Genomic DNA, 24278 nt, shown 5'->3' on the forward strand with positions numbered 1-24278 from the left:
AGTTTGAGCTGTCGGAAACCGCCGGCAACTCGATCCATCTCTCAACACGATAGAGACGGAGTCTCCGACGACGCCGGGGGCTCCGCATGACGACGCCGTGGCGATTTTGAGCTAAATGCTGACGACATGTCTTTCCATGTTCACCATCTTCATTAATGGGATGGCATGCTAATATTTTCTACTTAGTAGATTAGTAAAGTAAAGCTCGGCCAGACGGGATTGTCTATACGCCGCCGTTTTGTTAGCGTCGTTCAGAATCGTCTGCATGGGAAGAGCCTTTTTGGAAGAATTCAGCCAACAACTTCTCTCGTTCTGGTAGATTTATTTCTCTTATCACAAGCGAAGTAAAGCGCTGATATTGCAATACCAGGGGAGTCGCAACAACTCTGCCCTAGAACCGGAAAACCCTGCCTTTACATACACCGATTTCGTCACACAGGTTTGTATGCAACTTCTAATTAGTGCTGAACTATCGAGGAGGGGGATAATTCCATCTCCTCCTCTCTCTCTCTCTCTCTCCACAGAACTGAGCCCTGCAAGGCCAGTCCACGTCTTGGATAGACTATTCGATGACATATGGGTGTGTTGCGATAAGGCGCTATGTATTCTCAAGAAGCCATTCCCAGAGACAAATCTCATCTTCTATTTGTTATTCTGAACTGGAGTAGCCTGACAAAAGCATAACATTTATAACAATATATAAGAATTTATATCATCAGTTTACTTGAAGGTTTGACCAAAGGGACCGAACGTCATCGCCATTCAGTCAATTGTTCACTTAAAACCTCCTAAAAGGATCACCGATGCACATTGTCTAGGAACAGTTACCGTCTGAGAGAGTTTGTGGCTAATCATCCTATGTATGGTTAGTGAGATATATTTCAGTCCGGCCCAAAGTGATGGACAGACCGAACAATCAACACGGCCATTCGTAGAACAACACAAAATACGATGGTGTGAATGTATAAAAGGAGAAGAGCCCCTAATCTCCATTAATCTCACAGTGTGTCCCCTTCTCCCTCATTCGCTAACGTTGACGCTCTGCGACTCCTCAAGTGATTGACTGACACCTGTCTGTCATTTAGGAGGTGGAGATTCTGGACGTCAACACCATCCGGGACACCAGAACAGGGAAATACGCCAAACAACCAAAGGTCAGTTATGTGTTTACGCGTTTGTCTGTGTGTGTGTGTGTGTGTGTGTGTGAGAGAAAAAGAAGCTGTCACCTCCTGCTGTTGCTAACTTTGTTCTCTGACTAGAAGTGTGTGTGTGTTGTGTTGTGTTGTGTTGTGTGTGTGCGCGTGCTTCCGCAAAGGTGAGAGCGAGCTAATGAGCCTGCTGACAGATGGGCCGTCAGACAGGAAGTGATATAAGCAGTGACTGTTGGTGAGGAAGTCGTTGTGTAAGATGGTAGATCTGGCCGAGCGATGAAGCTGCGTGTTAGTGGTGTAATCCTATGGACTTCTTGAAATAGTGCAGGCCTGTGGGTCAAAATGTAATAAATATAGATATATAGTAAATGAATTTAAAAAAGCAGCATTATACATGATTACCCGACCTACAATCTGTAATCACAGCCAAAGTCCTACTTTTAATCTGTATGGAGTAGATACCCATTCTGCTCTAATTGAAATAAAACCGTTGCCATTATGTAAGAAAAACTGCATTATCAGCAATATTTAAAGGGTGGTATTTAGTTTTGTGTTGTGTAAAAAGTGAATTTGATGTATTTTATGGTTATTTGGTCATGAAATGTGGTGTTCGGGGGAAAAAAGGAATGGCGAAAAACCAAATCATGCCAGTGCTTTAAATGCTTAAAGGGCCAGTGCACCCACATTACAAAAATACTCATCTTCTCCCTTTTCACGAATGGCATCTGGCTGTGCAGGTTTGGCTCGGTTGGCCCGGGTCACGTCACGATGGAGGTTACCGTAAACTAACTGTACACTTTCTGCACAGCAGCAAACGGCAGACACACAATGCAAGCGCATCTGAAGAGTGAGACACTTCCCTCCGGAGTTGATGCATATTAGTTCATATATGTATCAGGTGGCCAGAATTGATTACATTAATGCTTCTGTAGCTCCATATGAGCTGAATATGTAAATAAGCAAACTGTTTGTTATGGAGATTGCCATATCAACTTGATGAGATGATAATATTTAGATGTTCTATTGTTGGCCAAAACATCTGTTAACGCTTTAAAACATTTAAACATGTTCACAATATTTGCATCCAGAAGTAATGTTCCTATTGATGGTCTGGAAGATCCACAGAACACACTGTCAACAGTTTTACGAGGACCATTTCTTTGGTCCATCTGGGGTTCCAAAGAAAATCCTTTTATCGTGAGGTCTGCGTATCATCTTTAGTCACAATTTTAGTGTACTGATCCGTCAAAGTCTCGCTCGCTGCTTCATGGCAATGCACATTTTGTTCTCTGTATTTTTCTAGATAAACAGTCTTCTAAGTTAATTAATTTAATTGAAATGAAAGAGAGAGGGAGGGAGGGAGTGATTGAGAGAATGCTTAATTGATGGAGAGACATTGAGCGTTCGAGAGAGTTGGTGGGGGAGAACGAGTGGTCTAAAAAGGAGGAAAGAGTCGATTGGTTAATTAGATCAGAGCGCTCCGCCACATGCATCACATTTACTGTTCTCCAGGAGGCAGAGAGCCGGGGAGGATGGAAAGATCTTCTGCACCAGTCAAAGCTGTGTGTGTGTGTGTGTGTGTGTGTGTGTGATGTTCACTTTCAATGTCTTAAAGAATATGACGGTATTAACGTGTGTGTGTGTGTGTGTGTGTCAGGACCCAAAGCTGCGGGACGTGCTGGGCTTCGGTAAAGGGGACAACGTTGAAGGGAAGCTGGTAACCGTTGTCCATGGCAACGATCTTGTCAACATCTCCTTCCTCAACTTCCAGGCCATGCAGAAAGATACAGCGAAGGTAACCGTGGAAACCGGCGCCACTACCATCGTCCCATCGCCTCCTCACTTACTTTTTTACTTGCCCTTTTGAATATTTCTTCCATCCTTCTTTCCCCTTCTGTCATGTCTGCGTCCTTCCTCCTTACCCCCCCCCCCCCTGCTTGTTCCAGGCCATATGCTGATTGCTCCCTTTACGATGTTGACATACAGGCATGTGCGTTTGTTTAGGAGTCGTAAAGAGGGATTATGTTCCCTCTCTGTGCGTTAGTCTGTGTGTTGTATATGGAAACGATTTCCCTTAGTTTTGACATCCGACGAACCGTCAAACAACCCCGTTTTGTTTTATCATCTCGTGCCTGTGTGTTTCCAGATTTGGACAGATGAGCTGTTCACTTTGGCCACAAACATACTTTCCCAGAATGCATCACGGCACACTTTCCTCCTCAAAGCGTAAGAAGCCGCCTGCGTCTTATCTTAACATTAGCGAACTGATTTTAGATCATTGTTGTTGTTTTTTTTTTTAAAGCCTCTCTCTCTCTCTGTTTCAGGTACACTAAGTTAAAGCTGCAGGTGAATCAGGATGGAAAAATTCCTGTGAAGAAGTGAGAAAGCACTTTTTACACTCTATACATAACTGTGCAGTCCACTTCTTCTTTCCTTTCCTCTTCTCTGTCTCTCTTCCACTTTCTCTCCCGTCGAGTTAAACTCTTCTCTCATTGTTTTTTTTTTGGTCAGCCCTGTCATTCATATCAATGTAATCCTTTTCAAAACTGCTGTTTTTCTGTTTCACGTGAAAGGTTTGACTCACAAAGCACCGCAAAAAGAAAACATTGAGCAGTGACTGTTATCTCTCCAAACTCTCTTGTGTTTCTTTTAGCATTCTCAAGATGTTTTCAGATAAAAAGCGAGTGGAGACGGCTCTGGAGCAGTGCGGCCTCGTCAATAACCGGGTAATCCTCCACAGCGATCGCTGACCACAGGGCTGTTCGCATATCTGCGAGTGTTTTGTGTGTCGGTTCCAATCGCTGCAGCTCAGTCGCTCACCCTGTGGTGCTGCACAGCATTCTTTGGATGCCTTTGCAATGCAAAGAAGGCTGCATGCTTTGAATGAACTGTCAACAGAGTTGTACGTTTTTTTTAAGATAGTTTTTAAGATACAGCACGTTGATTTGTGAGCTCTAATAATGCCGGTAGGTGGAAAGATAAGCTAACCAGCTGCTGGCAGGTACCCTCATATTTACCACAGTCATGAGAGTGGTGTCAGTCAGTCTTGTCGTCTCACTTTCGACAAGAAAGCAAATAAGCCGACCCCCGACATGTTAAACCATTCATTTTAAATCTGCCTGTTTCATAACAACTAGATGTCATATAGTTGGAGCAACGGTAGAGCGGTTTAAATATTAAACATCCTGTCTTCCAAACCCGAGAGTCCGATGTTGTCGAATGCTTTTGTAAAATCAGTGTGAAGGTAAAAGTAGGATTCTTGTGTGTTATTAGTCTGGGCAATCTATCCCAAAAATCAGTATGGAGTCACAAGACATTTCTTTCTTTGAATAAGGGGCCGCTGCACTGTCAGGGTCTCTCTCTCTCTGTATTGTTGTACTCTGGTGCCTCCTGCTGGTTGAATAGGGGATCACACAAAGTGGGTGAAGCCGGAGGAGAACCTGATACACAGCTGACAGTGTCATCAGTGTTATATGGTGCTTTTAAAGAAAAAGCATATTTATCTTTCGGCCTACAGAATTCACAATACTTCATAGTTTTGAATAAGTGTGTTGGAAATTCAACAATAAAGCAAGGGCTTCAATATTTTGGATATCAGTCGTGGAGACCAGGATGCATTTGACTGAAACAGTGGCATGTGTTGATCCTGCATTGTCAAACTTTGCATTTCATGCAAATTCCATTATCTCCCTTTCCCTTCCATATCTTTCCACACAATCCTCTCTGTTCTCGTCCAGTCTGAGGGAATAAAGCCAGATGATTTCACGTGGGACGCCTTCCAGAAGTTTTTCGACAGCCTCTGTCTCCGGCCCGAGATACAAAGCATCTTTGAGGAGAGGTTTGTGACGCCTGAGAACACAAACTGTGATTTTCTACGACGTTAATTAACCTTTTTGCCAGACCAACATTACACCCCCACCCTAAAACCTTCAAGAATTATGCTCAAGTTATTTCTTTGGGGCTCCCAGTAATGCTCACAGCCTGCACCTTTTCAGTAAATGTGTCTCTTTTACTCCAGTGGCTCCAAGAGGAAGCCATTCATCTCTTTGGACCAGTTGATAGACTTCATTAACCACAGACAGCGAGACTCCAGACTGAACGAGGTGCTGTACCCCCCGCTGAAAAGAGAACAGGTCCGTCAGATCATGGAGAAATATGAGACCAACGTCAGCCAGCTGGAGAGAGGTTAGTAACTTTGAGTGTGCTTTTTTCCCCTTCTTTTTTTCCCCCTTCTCTTCACATTCCCGACATTTAGACGTTTGTATCCTAAGCGGCTTAAAATCTCATATTGTGCATCATCGCTGCTGATATAAATCAGTTTGTGGCTCCTTTGCCTGTTGATGTGCTCCCTAATGATCACCCAAGGAAGTGACCACGATACACTGATGTGTTTGAGCTGCTGAATCAAAAAAAGTGAGTCGCATAAAATATATACCATACTTGGCTCGATAACAAAAGAGGTCAGTGCACTTGCAGCTGCATCCTCTTGTAGATCCGTTTGTCCCATCAGCTGCAGCAGTACTGTGACAATTATAGTTTTATAGGTATGATGGATTGGATCTGGTGTTTTATTGCAGCTGGATGTCCATTTCCAAACGGCCCATATCTCTTTCCATTCAGTGAAACACCCCCGAGAGTGGGAATTATTTCTGAATTTGATGCAATGTCCTGTTTTGTTGTGGAAAAACCTGGAAAACCGCGAGCTGCTCTGCTAGGACATCGTTAAGCCAAAATATGTAAGATGATCCACCATCCAGCCCACGGTGTTCGGACGGTTGACGTTCGAAAAACAGCCTTTTGCTCTTTTGGCCGGTTTACTGCTGGAGCACATGACGTAAATGTAGAGTAGTATCTTCCAGGCCTCGCCGTGAGCAGATGGAGGCTGGTCTCACTGTCAAAAACAAGTTTGACCTTTTTTACGGTCTGTAAACACGTTGCATCTCTCTCTCTCTCTCTCTCTGTCGCTCTCTCTCTCTCTCTCCTCTCTCCTGTCTCTGTATCTCCTCTCTCTCTCTCTCTCCTCTCTCCCCTCTCCTTTCTCCTCTCTCTCGCTGTCTCTCTCTCCTCTCTCTCCTCTCTCCTCTCTCTCTCTCTCTCTCTCTCTTTCTCATGCAGACCAGATCAGTTTGCAGGCTTTCAGTCGGTACCTGGAAGGAGAGGAGAACAGCATCGTGCCTCCAGAGAGGCTGGATATCATCGACGACATGAACCAACCACTGTCTCACTACTTTATCAATTCCTCGCACAACACGTACCTCACAGGTGAAAGTGCACTCTTCAGATAGAACACGTACAGCTTGAGCGTTAATCTGTTGGATCTAAAACCATCTGTCCCTCCCTCAGTGGGTCAGCTGACTGGTCTGTCATCAGTGGAGATATACCGGCAGGTGCTGCTGACTGGCTGCCGCTGTGTGGAGCTGGACTGCTGGAAGGGCCGGCCTCAAGACGAGGAGCCCTACATCACCCACGGGTTCACCATGACCACTGAGATCCCCTTTAAGGTGGCATTCAAATTACCCAACATTATTTTCAGATAAAGATTTTGTGTAGTTTATTTGCGTCACCTTGCTTCGGTTATTGCTCATATCACATTTACCGTGCCGCATTTTCACAGAGTTTGTCCCTTTTTTACATAAATGACTTTTTTTTTTTTTCTCCCCCCCATGACTTTTTTCAGATTTTTATATGACGCCTATAAAAGTGATCCAATACACTGTGCAGTATTTTCAGGTTTATGGAAGCATTAAGATTAAGAGGTCCACTGTGTAAATTTACTTTTATGTACACGTTAGGCTATAAAGCTGTGACAAGCTGAGACGCTGTTCCTCCTCTTTCTGCTGTTAAAAATATAGAAAAATCATCGGGCTCTTGGTGTGTGGACCTCTCAACCTCGGTGCATGTGTGCGGTTTCATCAGCAACTTCTTTGTGCAGTGGATTCAGAAATGCTGAATATAGCAGAAATAGCAGAAATATAAGTCTAGACAGTGCCATAAACGCAATAATATTCAAGCCTCTATCAGAAGCTCATCTTTGCTTCATAACTGTATGATGAAGGCAACGTTGTGCTTTTAGAAAGAACAACTGTGCATATTGTACTCGTAAGCCATCATTACAACCAGAGGAAATGTTCATTCTACCGTGAGAGATTTTATTCAATACATCGTTTAATCGTTCTCGTTCCTTCCCTGACTGTAGGAGGTGATTGAGGCGATAGCAGAAAGTGCCTTCAAGACCTCGCCGTACCCCCTCATCCTGTCCTTTGAAAACCACGTAGATTCGTAAGTGTTATCAGTCTGTATGTGTTTGTCAGCACATGGTCAGATCATCCGCTTTGTCTCGGCTCTATGTATTTTGGTATTTATTACCAACCCGAACTAAATGTTTTAACTTAAAGGTCCAGTGTGATTTAGTAGCGCTGAGGTTGCAGATTGCAACCAACGGACTAATCCCCGAGTGCACAACCAGGGTTACGCCTCGTTATCTTTTAGGACCTTTGCCACGCCTTCTTAAGGAGCAGCGGAATACATTCAGATGGCGGCTGGCAGAGCCACGGTTTTGCACTGTTTTGCACTTTACTTCAGGTTCACAAGCGTGTCGTAGAACTACGGTGGCCTTCGGGTAACACAAGTGGTTAGGTTTGTCCTTTCTGGGCTGCTGTGGAAACAATGGTGGTGCGACACGGCCGACGTGGCTGCTGTATGTAGATATTAAGGGTTCATTCTAAAAATCCTACACAATGGACCTTGAGGGCCCCAGTGTGGTGGACCAAAGTTGAGCAGGAACTAACCTGTGTCTCTTGATCTGTCAGAGCCAAGCAGCAGGCCAAAATGGCCGAGTACTGCAGGACCATCTTTGGAGACGCCCTGCTCATTGAGCCACTAGAGAAATATCCGGTAAGACTGATCTTCAGACGCACACCTTTTTGATACTCATTTATATTATTATTTTTTTACGGTCTGTTTCAGTCTGAAATCTATTGCGAGTGATGTCTCACGGGGAAAAAATGACCAATATCCTATGGTCTTAATCAACTTGTAAACCATCAAAAAGGATCAAACGGCTTGTGATACACAGATCAGCCCATGATCTTGACCATTCTGTACTAAAACATACCTTCTGATGCACTGCTTGTGACCTCATGAACCTCTCTGTGTTCACAACTTTCAGTGCATTCACGCGATTCTTAAAAAAATAGTTGATCACATTTTGTGTGATTACTCATCATATTTCTGCTTATGAACGAGGCACACAATGTTTTTTGCAAAACCATAACATTTTAACTGAATTTACTAGCATGTCTGTCATATGTCTTCAGCTGGTCCCCGGTCAGGCCCTCCCTTCGCCGCAGGAGATGCTGGGTAAGATTCTCATCAAAAACAAGAAGAAGCACCAACACCACCGGCCCTCGAGTAGCGGCAGCATAAGACGCAGAGAGCTGGAGGAGCAGCTTTCGCCCACCAATGGTGAGTTCAGGCGTCTAGTGAGAATCTGTAGGTTTACATCTAAGCACTATGAGGAATGGAACCTGGACTATCTTGGGACTATAACGTGGTTAATATATGCCACTAACGTAGATGTTAACACTATGATTTTGTGTAGACTGCCCTCTGACGGACGGCGAGGGAAGCCAGCTCCTTTCTAACGGGGAGGAAAAGCTGGCTGAGAGGATGGTCAAGGACTTTGAGCCTCGCAAATCCCTCGGTGAGTTGAAGAAGAAAAGATCTGACGGACATGTGGATTATAAAGTCGGCCGTCGTGGCGCATAATGTATATTTCAAACATCGCTCAGGAGGCGATGGGGAAAGCGAGGACGACGAGGACGACGAACCGGCGACTGAGCTGAAAAAGCCAAACTCTGACGAGGTAAGAGCCACCGGGAACAGGGCTGGCGGGCGTGTCTGACCGTCTGATAGGCTGATTGATGGAGTAGTGTCATCTGCCTCCTGCAGGGAACAGCCAGCAGTGAGGTGAACGCCACAGAGGAGATGTCGACCCTCGTCAACTACATCGAGCCTGTCAAATTCAAGAGCTTCGAGGTGGCGAACAGTAAGTAGAGGACGAGACAGGAAGATGTCCTGACTCTGTGTCCTGGGGAAGATGCGAAGTGAAAGGAAGAGTGTGTGTGTGTGTGTGTGTGTGTGTGAGGGGGGTGGTTAGCAAGCCTCGTTAGTTCTAAGCACCTCTCCCATGTAGCTCATTAAGCAGGCAAGTCCGATGTGTGTACTCTCTTGTGGTTAATGACCAGTCTTATCGTACGGACATGCCGCGCGTAGTTTATCTAAATCAATGTCTTTCTCTCATTTTGCTCTCCATCTGTCCACCAGAGAGGAGGAAGTTCTTTGAAATGTCGTCGCTGGTGGAAACAAAAGGCATGGACACCCTGAAGAGCTCCCCCATCGAGTTTGTCGAGTATCCCTGGAATTTGTCAATGTGTACACGCATCATCTTTGTGTGTGTGTGTGTGTGTGTGTGTGTGTGTGTGTGTGTGTTCAAATGCGTCTTTTGTGCTGATGGTCAGCGCACACAGTGGCCACATATCCAGTGTTTGACTCTTAACAGCACTCCTCCAGGTACAATAAGAACCAGCTGAGCAGAATCTACCCTAAAGGAACAAGGGTGGACAGCTCTAACTACATGCCTCAGCTCTTCTGGAACGTCGGCTGCCAGATGGTGGCGCTAAACTTCCAGACCCTCGGTGAGTGCGGTCATTTCAGATGGCCTAAAGTGGCCTATTCCAATGTCCGGGGCATCACGTTAAAGCATCGCAACCGTTATCCCTGCAAATACCAATCTTCCTCTTTATCATCCCTCTATCCCCCTTCCTCATCTCTTCATTCCTCTCTACCAGACCTCCCCATGCAGCTGAACATGGGGGTGTTTGAGTACAACGGCCACAGCGGCTACCTGCTGAAACCCGAGTTCATGAGGAGAACGGACAAGCACTTTGACCCTTTCACAGAAAACATAGTGGACGGTATCGTCGCCAATACGGTCAAAATTAGGGTAAGGGCAAATAAAAAGTGTCACCTTTCAGATGTCAAAGTTCTTTGGTACGAGTTGTTGTTGTTGTTGTTGTTGTTATTATTATTATTATTATTATTATTATTATTATAAACATGTCTAATTTACCATCCGCCAGGTGATCTCAGGCCAGTTTTTGTCCGATAAAAAGGTGGGCGTGTACGTGGAAGTGGACATATTTGGACTTCCTGCTGATACAAAGAGGAAGTACAGGACCAAAACATCCAATGGGAACTCGCTTGACCCCGTGTGGGACGATGAGATGTTTGTGTTTAATAAGGTGCACATCCCAGGATTTTAAATGCCTTTCAAATGTTTCTCTCACTCTTCATTGTAAATGCTCTCTAAACTCCTCCCCCCCCCCCCCCCCCCCCCCCCCCTCTCTCTCTCTCTCTCCAGGTGGTCCTCCCCACACTGGCGTCTCTGAGGATAGCGGTGTTTGAAGAAAACGGCAAGTTTATTGGACACCGGATCCTCCCTGTGTCGGCCATTAGACCTGGTCAGTACACATGCACAAACCCCCATAAACACACTCTGGCACTGTCAAGTGTCTGGTTGTAACCAAACATCTGCATCCAGTGGATACGTCATTCCTTAAGTCTGCTGTGCCTTTTACTGCCCAACACCAATGCAAAGTCGTCATTTATGTATCTGTGTGTCTCTCTTCCCTTCTAGGGTACCACTACATCAACCTCAAGAATGAGCTGAACCAGCCCCTCCTGTTGCCCTCTCTGCTGGTTTACGCTGAAGCCCAGGACTACATCCCAAATGAACACCAGGGTGAGAACACACTGGAAATCAAATTCAATTAGCGATCTCAAGGATTGTCGAGCACCTTGACTTTGAATTTGCTCCAAGACTTGTGACTTGACTTGGACTTACACAAAAGACCATCATACAACTTTGCCACTGGTCCAGAATATGTGATCTTACGGCTCTCTAAGGCATGTCAAATCTTGTTTGTGTGTGTGTGTGTGTGTGTGTGTGTGTGTGTGTGTGTGTGTGTGTGTGTGTGTGTGTGTGTGTGTGTGTGTGTGTGTGTGTGTGTGTGTGTGTGTTCGTGTTCTCAGAGTACGCAGAGGCTCTGACCAACCCCATCAAGCACATCAGTCAGTTACATAAGAGAGAGACGCAGCTGGCTGCTCTCATAGAGGACAACAGTGAGGTAAGACACATCTGTGTGTTGAACAGTAACAACCCCCCCCCCCCCCCCCCCCCACTGTGTGATAGGCCCTCAACTCATCATCCTGTTACTTTCCCCCAGCATGTCCCCAACCAGCTCAAAGAGGGAGAGACCAAGAGGGAGAGTGATGTCATTCCAGGAGGTCGACTCCCCTCCCCCTTCGACACTCTCCCCTCGTGGTCATTGGAGGAAGCCCCTGACATCATCAAATTACCTGCACCGGGTAGAGACCTCTCTCTAAATCCTCACAAACATGCCGTCTCAATGTCTACGTGTAACACATGCAAAATACACTCGCCTGTCGCGTGTCGTGTGCACACGTCGACGTCACGGCCAATGACGGATGCCTTAAATTCACCGCCGTGATTTTCTTTTCCTGTTATTTTTTGCATAAGATTCTCTGTATGTAATCCGTTATGCCAGTCCATTTACTCCGAGGGTCCCCTGCACCTGCATTAGGTTGCCAGTGACGTGGGGGTTGTCAGTTTGGTTATGGAGCAAGTTTATCAGTCTATAGGTTGATGCGGTCTCAGTCTGCCTACCTCCCATGTGTATTTGCATCGGCCTGCTGGAAGGAGCTGTATTAGTGCGTATTGTAACGTTAATATGTCCACGTGTCTTCGCTGCACAAATATTCATTGTTGTCTATTTACAAGATCTTATTACTCGACCGGGGAAACTTCAACAAGTGAAACATTGTTTTCCACCGCGTCGTGAAAACCATGCATCTCTCACGAGATATCTCAACTCAACTTGCCATGAATTCAAATGTGAAGCATTTTTAGAACTAAACAATTTCTTCCATTTATGAGAACTATCGTTCTTTTCAACGTAGGATTCATTTAAATACCGAGGCCATGCACACTGTTTTTTTTTGTTTTTGTGCCCATCATCCCATTTCACACATTGTGTCTGTGTGCTTCTCCTCCTTTTGTGTTTTGGGATGGCGTAACGTGCGTTTGTGTGTGTGTGTGTGTAGCTCAAAGTCCAAAGGAAGACCTCATTGCCACTGTTCTGGCAGGTAAGGTCACTCCAGCACATTCATTCTCACACAGGAACTAGTGAAGTCATGTGTCAGGCTAGGAGCTGGCTAGTGGCTGGCAAGATTTACACTGACTGATGTCTCGATGTCATGATGGCCATTATTCCGTTTGCTTCTCAGACGTTCAGGCCCAGTCCATCGAGGAGTTGAGGGAGCAGAAGAGCTTTCTGAAGCTGCTAAAGAAACAGAGCAAAGAAGTCAAAGAGCTGCGTAAGAAACACCTGAAGAAGGTACGCTCACAGACTGACGTTTTCACCCATAAATATTTAATTCTTCACGCCAACGTGTGGGAGTTTTTCAGCTCCGCATAGAAACTGGAGGTCCACTATGTTGGTAACCATCACTTCTTTTCAGCTCATCTCTATTGTGTGTGTGTGCGTGTGTGTGTGTGTGTGTGTGTGTGTGTTCTGTAGGTGTGGAATCTGAGCAAGGAGCAGAAGAGTCGGAGTTGCCAGCTTCAATCTGACACCCAGAGGAGACGCAGCCAGATGGAGAAGCACCTCAAACGGAGCATCAAGAGAAAGTAAGGATGGGTTCATGGGGCGTACAAAGGGAGAACAGTGGGAGAGGGGAGGGGAGCATACGATGACATTTCTCCACTGATTGATGATGTAAAGATAGATGGAAGTTCACTGGGAGCGACTTGACCTGAGCTCCTTGTGTATGTTCAGCGAGCCCCAAGAGCCGGTGCAGCGCGAGCTGACGGCCCTGGATCAGGAGCTCGAGCAGCAGACGGTCCAGCTGAGGGAGTGGCAGATGAAAGAGCTGCTGAAGCTCCGACAACAGCTCCACGCACTGGAGAGAGAGACGCAACACACACACCTGCCCGAGGTAGGATTGTGCACGGTCTGCTTTTTTTCTTTTTTAAAGTTTCGAAAGAATGGAAGAAGCTCCCCCCGTCCATCTTAAAACCTGCGCGGGGATCCGTGTTTTTTTTTAACTTTGTTTCACGCTTATTCACATGAAGGTTGTGTGTGCCTCAATAAGTTGTTGGTACATTTGTTGTGGAGATGCCAGGGACTCCAGACGGACATTAGCTTGTAGCTAAATCTCGTAAAAAGCATCTCATTTCTTTCTGAAGATTAACGTATTTTTGTATATGGTCCCCGATGTAAATATATTTGATAAACTAAAACTTAACTTGACTTAAACGTACTAAGCGGCACATGCACACACCTGTGTATGAAAAGTGTCAATTCACTCCTCCAAACTTCGCACACTTCTGCATAGCCAAGGTGACACTCGTGGAATAACACCGTGTCTCCCCCCCATCCCCCTGAGTTCTTAAACATGGCGTTCATCATCGGCTGACCTGGATGAAACGTGGCGCTTCAGTACGTCTGCACAGTTCCTCGCTGACAGGTCGGCGTCTGGTGCCGTGTCTTTTCAGGCCTTGCAGAAGTTAAAGGAGACGAGCCAGGAATGCCAAGCAGCTCAGCTGAAGAAGCTCAAGGAGGCGTGCGAAAGGTTTGAAACCAATGCTAGAGTGACTTTCTTCTGTCCGTTATCATTATGGTCTTTTTAGGTCTTTATTTTATTTTTTACACTACGTGATTCGGACTTCTGGATGTTGAACTTACCACAATCGTCTAGTTTTTTTTTTTAATAACATTCACAATAATGTAAAAAAAAAAAAAAAAAAGTTCTGTTTTAATTGTGCTTGCAGGGAGAAGAAAGAGCTCCAGAAGATCCTGGACAGGAAGCGACAAAACAGCATCTGCGAAGCCAAGATTCGCGACAAAGACAAGGCTGAAACGTAATCGGCCCGTCTGAAATTCAAGATGTTTGTGGGGATATTTTGGCAGTTGGACCTCATTTGGGTTCACACTCCCCACGTCTTTAATCCCTTTTTTTTTTTAAATCTTTAATATTCCTCGCTATTTCCTCTTCATCTTCCTATCTCTCGCTGTAGGGAACTGAATGAGATCAACAGAAAGCACATTCAAGATTCAGTCTCCCTCATCCGCGGGGTAAGTACCCACACGAACACACTCGCACACACATTGTTATCACGACAGTCCTTAAGGGCGGTCGTTTATAGTTTATAGTACAAGAGTGGAGTAAAGTTGATGACAACGCCAGAAAAAAAACATTGTCATCAACTTTACTCCGACTCTTTCCACACATTATCTTCTTTTGCCTTCCTCCCTCACGCCTCTATCTTTTTTGTCGTCCTTCCTTCCCTCATATTTTTTTTTTTTGGTACTGGTTTCTCCTAAAAATCCCCTCTAACACGCTACTTTTCCTTTGTCCTACTTCCCCCTGCTTTTCTCCTCTTGCTCTTTTTTTCCTCACACCCCAGCTGGAGGAGGCTCAGACCAGGAGACAGGACAAGCTGATGCTGAAGCAGCGGGAGGTACTGCAACAAATAGATGATGAACTTCCACAGGTGAGCAGGAGCACGCGGACTCGCGCGCGTACATCGGAGTTGCTTGAATATGGGTTGTTTCATATTTGCCTGGCGTTTCTCCTGCAGCTCCAGTCTAAGTTGGAAAGGGAACTCGAGCTGGAGTATCAGCGACTACCGGAGGAAATCTGCCAGCACCTTCATTTGGAGCTCAAGAGCAAAGGCCTGCGAAAAGACGCCCTGTTCTCGCCTCTGTCCAATCACAGCAGCCCGAGCCCCAGCTCCGGCTCTGGCCCGCCCTCCAACTGCTCCACGCCCTCTTACCCGTCAACGCCCAATCAGAGCACCTGGAACAGGAGCATGGACAATAGCACTGCGTCATTGGCCGATTCCACTTCCTCGTCCACCACTCCCGTCCTGTCGGAGGCGGAGATGTCCTTCAGTTAAAATGATTACTTGTAAAAAGGAAAACACAATATGTTCAATCGGGGTCTATGAGGATTATAATGTGGGATAGTAATGATCATAATTATTGACTAATTTTATTCTTTCTTTTTTTATTATTCGACAGAGCTATATTATTTTTTATTTTGCTGTTTTTGTCGGATGCACATAATGACTTTTGTTTGACGATTTCATAAGAATCATAACCAAATTTTGAATTTTTTACATTTTCTTGTCTGTCTTGCTTTTAACGTCATATCCTTTTTGATACTTTTTTCTTAGCGTCATGGATTTTTGTCTGGTCAGTAAGCGATCGCCACGCAATACGCTTCATGCTCACATGTTTCAGCTTTCAGTTGGTAGCGACTTGAACCCTCTTCAGTGACACTTTTTGAAAGCGTTTAACTCTAGAGCCAGGTTAGAAAACCATTGTTCAGGAAAACATTGTAACATGCATACAGTTGGCCAACGCGATTTATTATTCATCTTTTGAGATTTTGTTTGTCGCAACATTAGATCAATGTGCTTCGTAATGCCTCATGTCCAACAAATGCATGAAGCACTATTGAGAATGCAGCCTCTGGAGTGCCTCAAAACACATACACATCTTTTCCAAGTAAAATAATTAATGGTTAGAGCAGTAATTTCCAGAATTGAGTATCAATAGAGAACACGAGAGAACAATATTTCAAAAAGGTTTTAGATGCAATGGCAGAAGCGACCAGCATGCGGTGCTGAAGCTTCAGCTGTTTATTTTAAACTGGGGGTTTAAGCCTTTTATTAATTTAAGCTGATTATCTGATCATACTGTATGACACACACTCACCTGCCTCAGCAGGAGCTGCAGCGTCATTGTGTGAATATGGTCTCTGGCCTTTAACCCCAAATCAAAGTCCAGCCAAGGTTGCATGGGGGAGGGGGGCTCCAGCTGGCTAGAAACGTGTGTGTGTGTCTGTGTGTGTGTGTTAGTGATGTAACACCCTCTTTCTCACACACACACACACACACCTGCCTGACACTGTATTTTACTGAGGCATTTTAACCATGCATAATGATATGTGTGTGCATGCAAGCACACACACACACACACACACACACACACACACACACACACACGCACAGTGTAATGGTTCAGTGGCTAAAAGACTTAAAAATCCTCATCCCATGTAATCCATCCTGTTTTAAAAACAAGACGCGCACACACACGCACACACATACATTTTATGACTATCTGATTACTAAACTCAACAAGGGTATTTGTGTGTGTGTGTGTGGAGAAGTTAATCTCTTGGTGAGACATCTGATTATTCCTGCTAAATGGAAATAGTGTGTGTGTGTGTGTCTTTCCATGTTTGCTGGTGGAATTACTTTGACACTTTTGCAGCCTAGATATGGACATTATGCTTAAATAGCAACGCCACTGTAGGAGACGGTCCTCAGATGATGGTTTAAGGCTGCACTATGACATTTTAATATAAAAATGCAATCTTATTTGGAGTCTGAATCCCCATGTGAGGCAAACGCATGAGGGTATTCCTTTGCATTCTAGTTGCTACACTGTAGATCTGCTCAATTTGGCAAATTCTTTTTGTTTTAATGTTTAGATTATGTGGAAAGAATTCCTGTCACAACTCATTTGACAGCTTGATGCTTAATTTCACTGAAGCCTCAAAATTCAATTCAAATTCAAACTTCTTATTGCTGTTAGGTGCGACCACGTGTAGTTCAGTTCTCAGTGGACATAGGAACATTTTTATTTTAGGGGGAATATTCCACTCAGTTTGTAAGATACTCCATTGAAGCCAAACATTGAATGTGGCATTGTAGTGCACAAACGGTACTTTGTTTAAAAAAAATCTGTGTTTTCTTTTTTTTGTCCCTATCAAAGTTTCCTCACTTTTTAATTTCATCCATTACTGGAGACCTTGTTTTTTTTTTTTTCTTTCTTTCTTTTTTTATAAGACAAAACAATGTTTTTGTCTTTCTTGTGGTTTCCACTTTGAGTGGTAAAATGATGGCACTCTGTGTATATGAATTCTGTGTACATGTTTAGCTTTATGTGAATTTTACTACTGACTACAAGTGCTAAAGAGGGATGGAGGTCAGCAGAGGACAATGAAGGTTGATGAACGAAAAGAGTTAGTATAAAATCTACTTTTTTTCAAAAGAAAAGATTATTAGTGAAGACATTTCTGCCTTGTCCTCTTCCACCTCCCTCCTTCAATGAGCACTGGCTGCCTGACTGTCTGATTACCCCCCTCACACAAACTCTTTGTAAACTAATCTATTTAAATGGAATTTTAACAACTTTTTCTTTTGTGGTTATTTAAGTTTTTTTATAGGTGGAAGAAATAAGCCACTAGTTCATTTGAACAATTTGCAGAGTGTATCAATCATGTATCAAGCCCCCCCCCCATTCCAGACACAATATGTGCATCTCTTCAAAGCGTTTTAAAATCTGCTTTTTCAGGTTTGACACCGTGAAGAAAGCAACTCGAAGCCAGAAGCCAGCGGTTGGTTTGTCCTACAGGTCATTAGTGGGACTGCAACCACACCTTCTGGGGTCAGGACTGTCTGAAATGAGGATGCTGAGCTTTAGTTTAAGAAGACAGCCAGCCTGTTCCTGCACTCGGCGTGCTGCACGTACATGTCAATGTTTTTTAATCAGCAATTTCGCTTTAGACACGACCGTATGCTGTGTGTGTGTTTTTTTTTTTAATGTGTTATAATTGTTTTACTTTATGCAGTGAAGACGGTGGTAAAACAGTTACCCATCTTCTCAAATCAAATGGTTTATTTAAAAAAAAAAAAACGTTTCGAGGTGGTCCAAGCCATTCCAAATCCAGTGGCAAGTATTCAGATATATTTGTACATTATTACTAAAATACACAGAAGATTGTTATTAATTCTTATGTTTGATATTTTACTCCAACCCCATTTCAGCTGAAATTGTTCTCATGTTTAGATGCACTTTTAACATTCTGTGCTTTTGTTGCTAGTAAAAAAAAAAAAAAAAGTCTTCAATCAATACAACAATTTTCCAGTGGTTTTCACTTTTTGTGCTAGAGTCGTTTATTATTATTTTTACGAGGTTTTGCGGACATTGGCAAAAAAGAGCCGTAAAGTACATTTTGAAAGCTACAAAGGTTTCTTTGTTTGTTTTTGAGCTGTTTTGTTATTTGGTACTATTCCCTCAAATCTCAAATGCCATATGTGTGAGGAAAAGAGTGGAAAAAAAGACAAATATGAGAATAAAATGTCTAAAAGATTGCAAGAAAAATACCACAGAAGTACTTCAGTAATCTTAAGCTTTTTGACCTGTAGACTTACTCTACTTTACAAATACATGTTGGTTTTTAGATAGCAACCAGATCATAAGCCAGTTTACAGGGACGATGGATTAATTGACGTGAAGTGTATGGACTGTATACTTTGTGCTGAGAGCAAATGATGGAATCTTTCTAGTTAGTAATCAGTCCAATGCAGGTTTACGGAGTACAAACAAGAACGTCCATGAATTACCTGTTGGCTCCGAGACTGGAAGCTAATACGATTTGAGTGAGATGCTTTAATACTGTATTGTTAGTAAAATACCCCAAAACACCTTGAAATGATGATTGATATCAGACTTAAAGCTGCACTAATTAATATTTTTATTTTGACCTTTTACCAAATGATTATGTAATGAGTGAAAGGGGTCATGCATAGCGAGGAACCCAAAGAGAACTACTGAGCATTTCAGTGTCTTCAGCGTTCAACGGCAGGTGTTTTCTTATTCCTGATTGGCCCATAGCGTTGCTTCACATGCTACATGCTAAATCATTAGCATGTGCACAGTACACATCGTCACAAAGATAATCCTGCAGTCGGTACACTTTGTCAGTGGGCAAAAGGGGTCAAAGAAGCCAGTGTAATCCCTTCAGGCATACGATGCAGGATGCAAGATATTTGGATATCGGCGTCTTTGATGACTTCCAGTGTAAACCGTGACACTAAAAAGGCCAACTGAAGTATTCAGTAGATTCAGTATTTGACACACACAGAGAGAGAGAGATGTCTATGGTGCCGTTGGCCCGCTTTCCTTCTCAACAGAATGGTGTTGTTTCTTGCAGCCATGATTGTTAACCTCTGTTATTTCTGTCCTGTTTATGTTAAAAAACATAGACATGGATATAGTCACGATGCTCGCTTCAGCATCACAAACACTCCTTGACATTTCTCTTATTGGACATATGGTGTGACTGGTCTCCCTCAGGCCCACCCCGAGGCCTCTGGCTGTCAGGTCTCCTCTCCATCTCTTTTTCTTCTCTACGCCTCTGTTCCCTTTGCTTCTCTGTTCCCTTTCCCTCTCTTCAGTTTCACTCCATCATGAGACCGTCTTCTGCTCGACAATTGATTAAACGGCAGCCATGTTTCTACTCTTCAGATAGTGACGAGAGCATTTACATTAGACGAGATATGTAGTCAGCTTTGTTTACACTGTATATGTAGGATATAAGGGAATACTATACAATGATCCACATGTAATATTTCATTCAATAATGTAAAGTATATGAGTAATAAACGTACAACTTCCTGTCACGGAGCTGAACCGCCTGTGTTTTTTTGTGTGATTTTCCCCCTCAAGTTTTTCTGGCACGTCCTACCCAATTTTAATGACAAATTTAAAGAATGTCCATGTAATGTGCAATATGTGTAATATGTTGCATCAAGTCGTATCTGTTCCTTAGCATATCATAAACAAATGCCATGGTATAGTGCGTCATTGAAAACAATCATGTTGATGATTTTATGGAATGCAATAAACAATAACAAGGTATTGTTAAGTATGCCATCAACATTTCACAGTGTACTATGTCATAAAAATGTCATATTTCATGAAAAATATCTCTAAAGAAATCATATTAATATATATATATTACATCGCAAGGAGCTGCTCGGTAAGCACAGAGCCAGACTGACAACATGAAGAACATTTTATGGCTATGTATAAATCACTTTTTATGACATACTGCACTGTGTCATTTTAATGCATAGTTCTTGTGAAATGTCGCTGACTTTTTAATGCCGGTAACGTACACATATAAAACAATACATCTTTTTCATCTGGCGTCCACGTTAAACTGCTAAGTTGTGACTTTCGCACTAAGGACCCAACACGAGGTGCCGGTTGTGACGCCTGCAAGCTGCATGTTGGCCTTCCTAACCCGACACACTCGTTACGGGGCTTGATGCAGGCGTGTATTAGTAGTGTATTAAATCTAAGCTATTTAAAGTGAACGCATTTCCCAGTCGTGGGATTTACACACGCACACACACACGCACGCACACACGCACACACGCTCACGCGCTGGAGAAGTGACTCTTTGTGTGATGGTGTACACGGCTCACGTAAACACACCCTTACTCAGCAAAGACATGAATTGACACATTAGCTTCCAAACTGGCATCTTATAGACCAGACGGCAGCTTTATCCCCCCCCCCCCCCAACAAACACAATCTTCTCCCTCTTATTTTCTCCCTCACTTCCTCTCATCCCTCTCTCATGCCTTGCTGTGTCGCAGAGTTTGAGATTATAATCCCTCACGGATCACTCATTACCTTCTGCATAATCCCCAGTCATCAGCGACACAATAGGACCTCGGAGGAGGCAATTGGTTTGGGATATTATGGACATTTTATTCAGGCTCAGTATTACATTCAGATAATCGCCGGTGTCATTTAAACTGGCCGATAACGCCAGTAAACAAATTGCTGTGTCACCTCTGAAATCTGTTCCGACCTAAATCCCCTTTTCTATTTCACCAAATCATTGTTCTGGCTTTAAAATCATGTAACTGCTTCACTTTAAATCCCAGCGAGAAAAACTTAATTTCACTCTCATCGTCTCTTTTTTTTAACCCTGTCCATCACATTTTCTCCCTCGCCCGCCCCTTCATCCCTTATGTTGTTTTTTGTCCCCCTCTTCCTCTTCCTCTTCCTCCAGTCGGTCTGTTTCTCTTTCCTCTTCCTCCGTCCTCGCCGTTGGTCTTTTCCTTTCACAATTCTCTGAACTGTTCTGTACGTCCCCTTTCCCTCTCTAAACACAAGTGCCTCCTCCCATTGCATTTATTGGATTGTATATACAGGATTTATTGGATTGTATATATACATTTACACAAATTAACCAACTGTGTCAAAATCAGTCTATGCGTGGAGGCAACCATTTGGACCAGGGAGACGATCAATGTGGCTTCCTGTCTGCTTCCTCGTCCCACAGGACACATCTGTGTCAGCACCGACTTCAATTTGTTTATCGCTTTCTCTTCTGTGTCTGTTTGCCTCAAATTCTGGTCACATTCACACTGCGACCGGTCTGCCTGCCTTTCTTTCTCACACACTTTGTAGCTTTCCATCTTTTTTTTTTTTTTTTTTATCCTCCTGTCTCCGTCTGCCATCTTGTCGTTTCCTCCTCCGCTTCTCCATCTCTCCCTCAGGACTGTTGTGTTTACTCTTTGTCTCTCCGTCCTGTTCTCCTCCAGCGGAGGATGGAGACTTGACTCGCTGCCGTGGTTACCGCGGGGTCGCTTTGGGAATAACAGCTGCCACTTTGTTGTTTGGAAACTGGCAGAGAAGAACGAGGAAAAAGGAAGGGGAAAAAAAATCAAAAAAAAAATATCTAGCAACAGAGTGAAAACATGCAAAACATGTCGAGTCAAGTTTTGGACTTTTTACTTAATTAGGTCAGAAAGTGAGTGAAATGGCCACACACACACACACACACACACCTGGAATGTAATGCAGAGCAAGTGAACACACTCACCCTCCCGACTGTGTGCGCTGTTCTCTCAGAACATATGAAGGAACCACAGTGGAGCTGCATGTTGGCCCTGGGGTTGTGCTGGTCAGGTCATCCCAGGTGTGTGTGTGTGTGTGTGTGTGTGTGTGTGTGTGTGTGTGTGTGTGTGTGTGTGTGTGTGTGCGCGTGTGTTTAATCTCCAACAACCACTCCCCTCTGGCCAGTGCTATATGAATATGATTGTGTACTTTTTCATGTTGCCAGGATAGATAACAGCTAAACAGCGTAGGTGAATACTGATGAGATGACTGACTGTGAGGCTGTTTGGTGGACTGTTTCACCATTAAACAGCGTAGGTGAATACTGATGAGATGACTAACTGTGAGGCTGTTTGGTGGACTGTTTCACCATTAAACAGCGTAGGTGAATACTGATGAGATGACTAACTGTGAGGCTGTTTGGTGGACTGTTTCACCATTAAACAACATAGGTGAATGCTGATGAGATGACTAACTGAGGCTGTTTGGTGGACTGAATGCAGAAAGTAATGCACAAACAAGGAGAGTTTGCGCAGGTTGACCTCCAACAAGCAGTTCATTGAGGCTAAGCCCTCGGAGTTGAATGTTAACCTCAATGAACATAATACTGCATTTAAGAGGGATATGATGTGACATTTTATATAAACCAGTATGTCCTCAAGCATTTAGCAAATAGCAGTTCTGAATCACAACAGACACAGCCAGATTCTGTCATCATTTCAACATAGTTCCTGGAAATGGGCAAAGAAGCATCTTGCTTTTAAAAAACAAATACTTTGCACTTTCCGAACAGCGCTGCTGTGAAACCATCATCTAGTATATGTCCACTTCTATACACGATATGTAGACATGTATGTCAGTCCTTTGCAGATGTGTTGAAAATACACCTTCTGTATAAGACCCTATTTTTACTATAGCAGACCAGAATATAGATTTAGTGTTTTTTATATTTGTTTCTTCAAACCTGCATTAATTCATCTTCTTTTTTTTGTTGCCACTTGGGGCAAGCTGGAACCACAACAGTGGCACACCTCCTTAAACAGGTGTTTTGGCAATAACATGTGAGCATAAACTTATGCTAACCTATTTACAAGGTTGATGCGAGTGGTAAGAGCCAATCAAAAGAGTAATGTTACGGGCTGGAAAACCAAAGCAATGAGCTCAAGAGGCTCCACGGAGAGTGACGGTGGAGTTGGGAGGTCATCCTCTGTGGGTGTGTCCCTACTAGACGCCCATTTCACATCACATAGTCATTTTCACCCGTTGTTCATTGAGAAATGGATGTGGATGAATTGCTGTATTGGACTATGAAATACTTCACATGCTTCTATGAGGATCTAGAAGCCATTCAAATCGAGAGTTGTCCGTGGCGTCTTGCTCAAAGACTGATCGCCACCATGTAGGCTTAAACCTGCGATCTTGTGATTGGTCGGTCAGGTCAGAACCACTCCCACCACAATCGGCGACCAGCTTATTGAATTGCACTTTTGTTTGTTTGATTCCGACAAATGTGAGTACCTTTCAAACATTGCAAATGCAAATATAAAGCGGGGCCATGGCTAATTTAGTAAGCAGCTAATCAGTTCAATCCAAATATGATTACATGCTGCAGTCCTTTTGTTGATTGCTAAGCATTAAGTGAGATTAGCATCTTCATTTTGAGAACGTCAAAACCTCAGTTAGTTATCCAGTTAGGACTTCTTCTCCATCCGTAGAAAAAGATACAGACGCTCTTCTGAGCATTTGCCAGTCAAGTTTTATTTCATCTTTGAAAAAGAAAAAAGAAAAAGAGAGAAAAGAAAAGTGTGGTCTTTGTAAACATCTATATCGTATTTCATGTCATGTCATTGTCAGCGTTTAAAAATACTTTACTCTTTACTACGACATTTCCAACATCAACACTGTATTCAGAATGAGTTTAATTCATGCATCGACACACTCATGGGCGGAGTCATATGAAGAAATGCACACATGCACACACCCTCTCTCTCTCGCACACACACACACACACACACACACACAGACACACATAAAAAAGGGATTAGAGCACTCATTGTAAATTGTTACTATGCTAATTTGCTGTTCTACTCTCTGAGGGCATTTCTACAACAAATCACCAAAACAACACAAAAAAATGGAGACAAATTGAACGTTGTACATTAATAAAGCAATTCCAAAATATAAGAAGACATTTAAACACATACATAATTATATCTAAAGCACTTTGTGACCTCATAAATAGGATGCATGGTATATTAAGTGGCTAGTAATA

General features: G+C 43.5%; 1 protein-coding gene across 4 annotated transcripts in view; it reads left to right on the plus strand.

Moving 5' to 3' along the window:
- plcb3 (phospholipase C, beta 3 (phosphatidylinositol-specific)) overlaps positions 1-18242 on the plus strand; it is a 41227-nt gene extending 22985 nt beyond the window's left edge. For all 4 annotated transcript variants that reach the window (XM_034557596.1, XM_034557599.1, XM_034557598.1 and 1 more), the window contains 32 exons: positions 1086-1154; positions 2809-2946; positions 3298-3377; positions 3476-3529; positions 3805-3877; positions 4889-4989; positions 5170-5336; positions 6267-6413; positions 6495-6652; positions 7348-7430; positions 7961-8045; positions 8468-8615; positions 8752-8853; positions 8942-9015; positions 9102-9198; positions 9477-9561; positions 9723-9847; positions 10001-10155; positions 10292-10453; positions 10573-10672; positions 10849-10953; positions 11244-11338; positions 11438-11579; positions 12336-12377; positions 12519-12628; positions 12812-12921; positions 13070-13229; positions 13789-13865; positions 14065-14154; positions 14311-14368; positions 14701-14787; positions 14875-18242. In XM_034557596.1, coding sequence (XP_034413487.1) covers positions 1086-1154; positions 2809-2946; positions 3298-3377; positions 3476-3529; positions 3805-3877; positions 4889-4989; positions 5170-5336; positions 6267-6413; positions 6495-6652; positions 7348-7430; positions 7961-8045; positions 8468-8615; positions 8752-8853; positions 8942-9015; positions 9102-9198; positions 9477-9561; positions 9723-9847; positions 10001-10155; positions 10292-10453; positions 10573-10672; positions 10849-10953; positions 11244-11338; positions 11438-11579; positions 12336-12377; positions 12519-12628; positions 12812-12921; positions 13070-13229; positions 13789-13865; positions 14065-14154; positions 14311-14368; positions 14701-14787; positions 14875-15192 — 3597 coding nt within the window. In that variant the 3' untranslated portion in view covers positions 15193-18242. The remainder of the gene's footprint in view (positions 1-1085; positions 1155-2808; positions 2947-3297; positions 3378-3475; positions 3530-3804; positions 3878-4888; positions 4990-5169; positions 5337-6266; positions 6414-6494; positions 6653-7347; positions 7431-7960; positions 8046-8467; positions 8616-8751; positions 8854-8941; positions 9016-9101; positions 9199-9476; positions 9562-9722; positions 9848-10000; positions 10156-10291; positions 10454-10572; positions 10673-10848; positions 10954-11243; positions 11339-11437; positions 11580-12335; positions 12378-12518; positions 12629-12811; positions 12922-13069; positions 13230-13788; positions 13866-14064; positions 14155-14310; positions 14369-14700; positions 14788-14874) is intronic.
- The last annotated feature ends 6036 nt before the right edge of the window (positions 18243-24278 follow it).

The sequence above is a fragment of the Cyclopterus lumpus genome, chromosome 18, assembly GCF_009769545.1.
Source record: "Cyclopterus lumpus isolate fCycLum1 chromosome 18, fCycLum1.pri, whole genome shotgun sequence".
Taxonomy (NCBI): domain Eukaryota; kingdom Metazoa; phylum Chordata; class Actinopteri; order Perciformes; family Cyclopteridae; genus Cyclopterus; species Cyclopterus lumpus.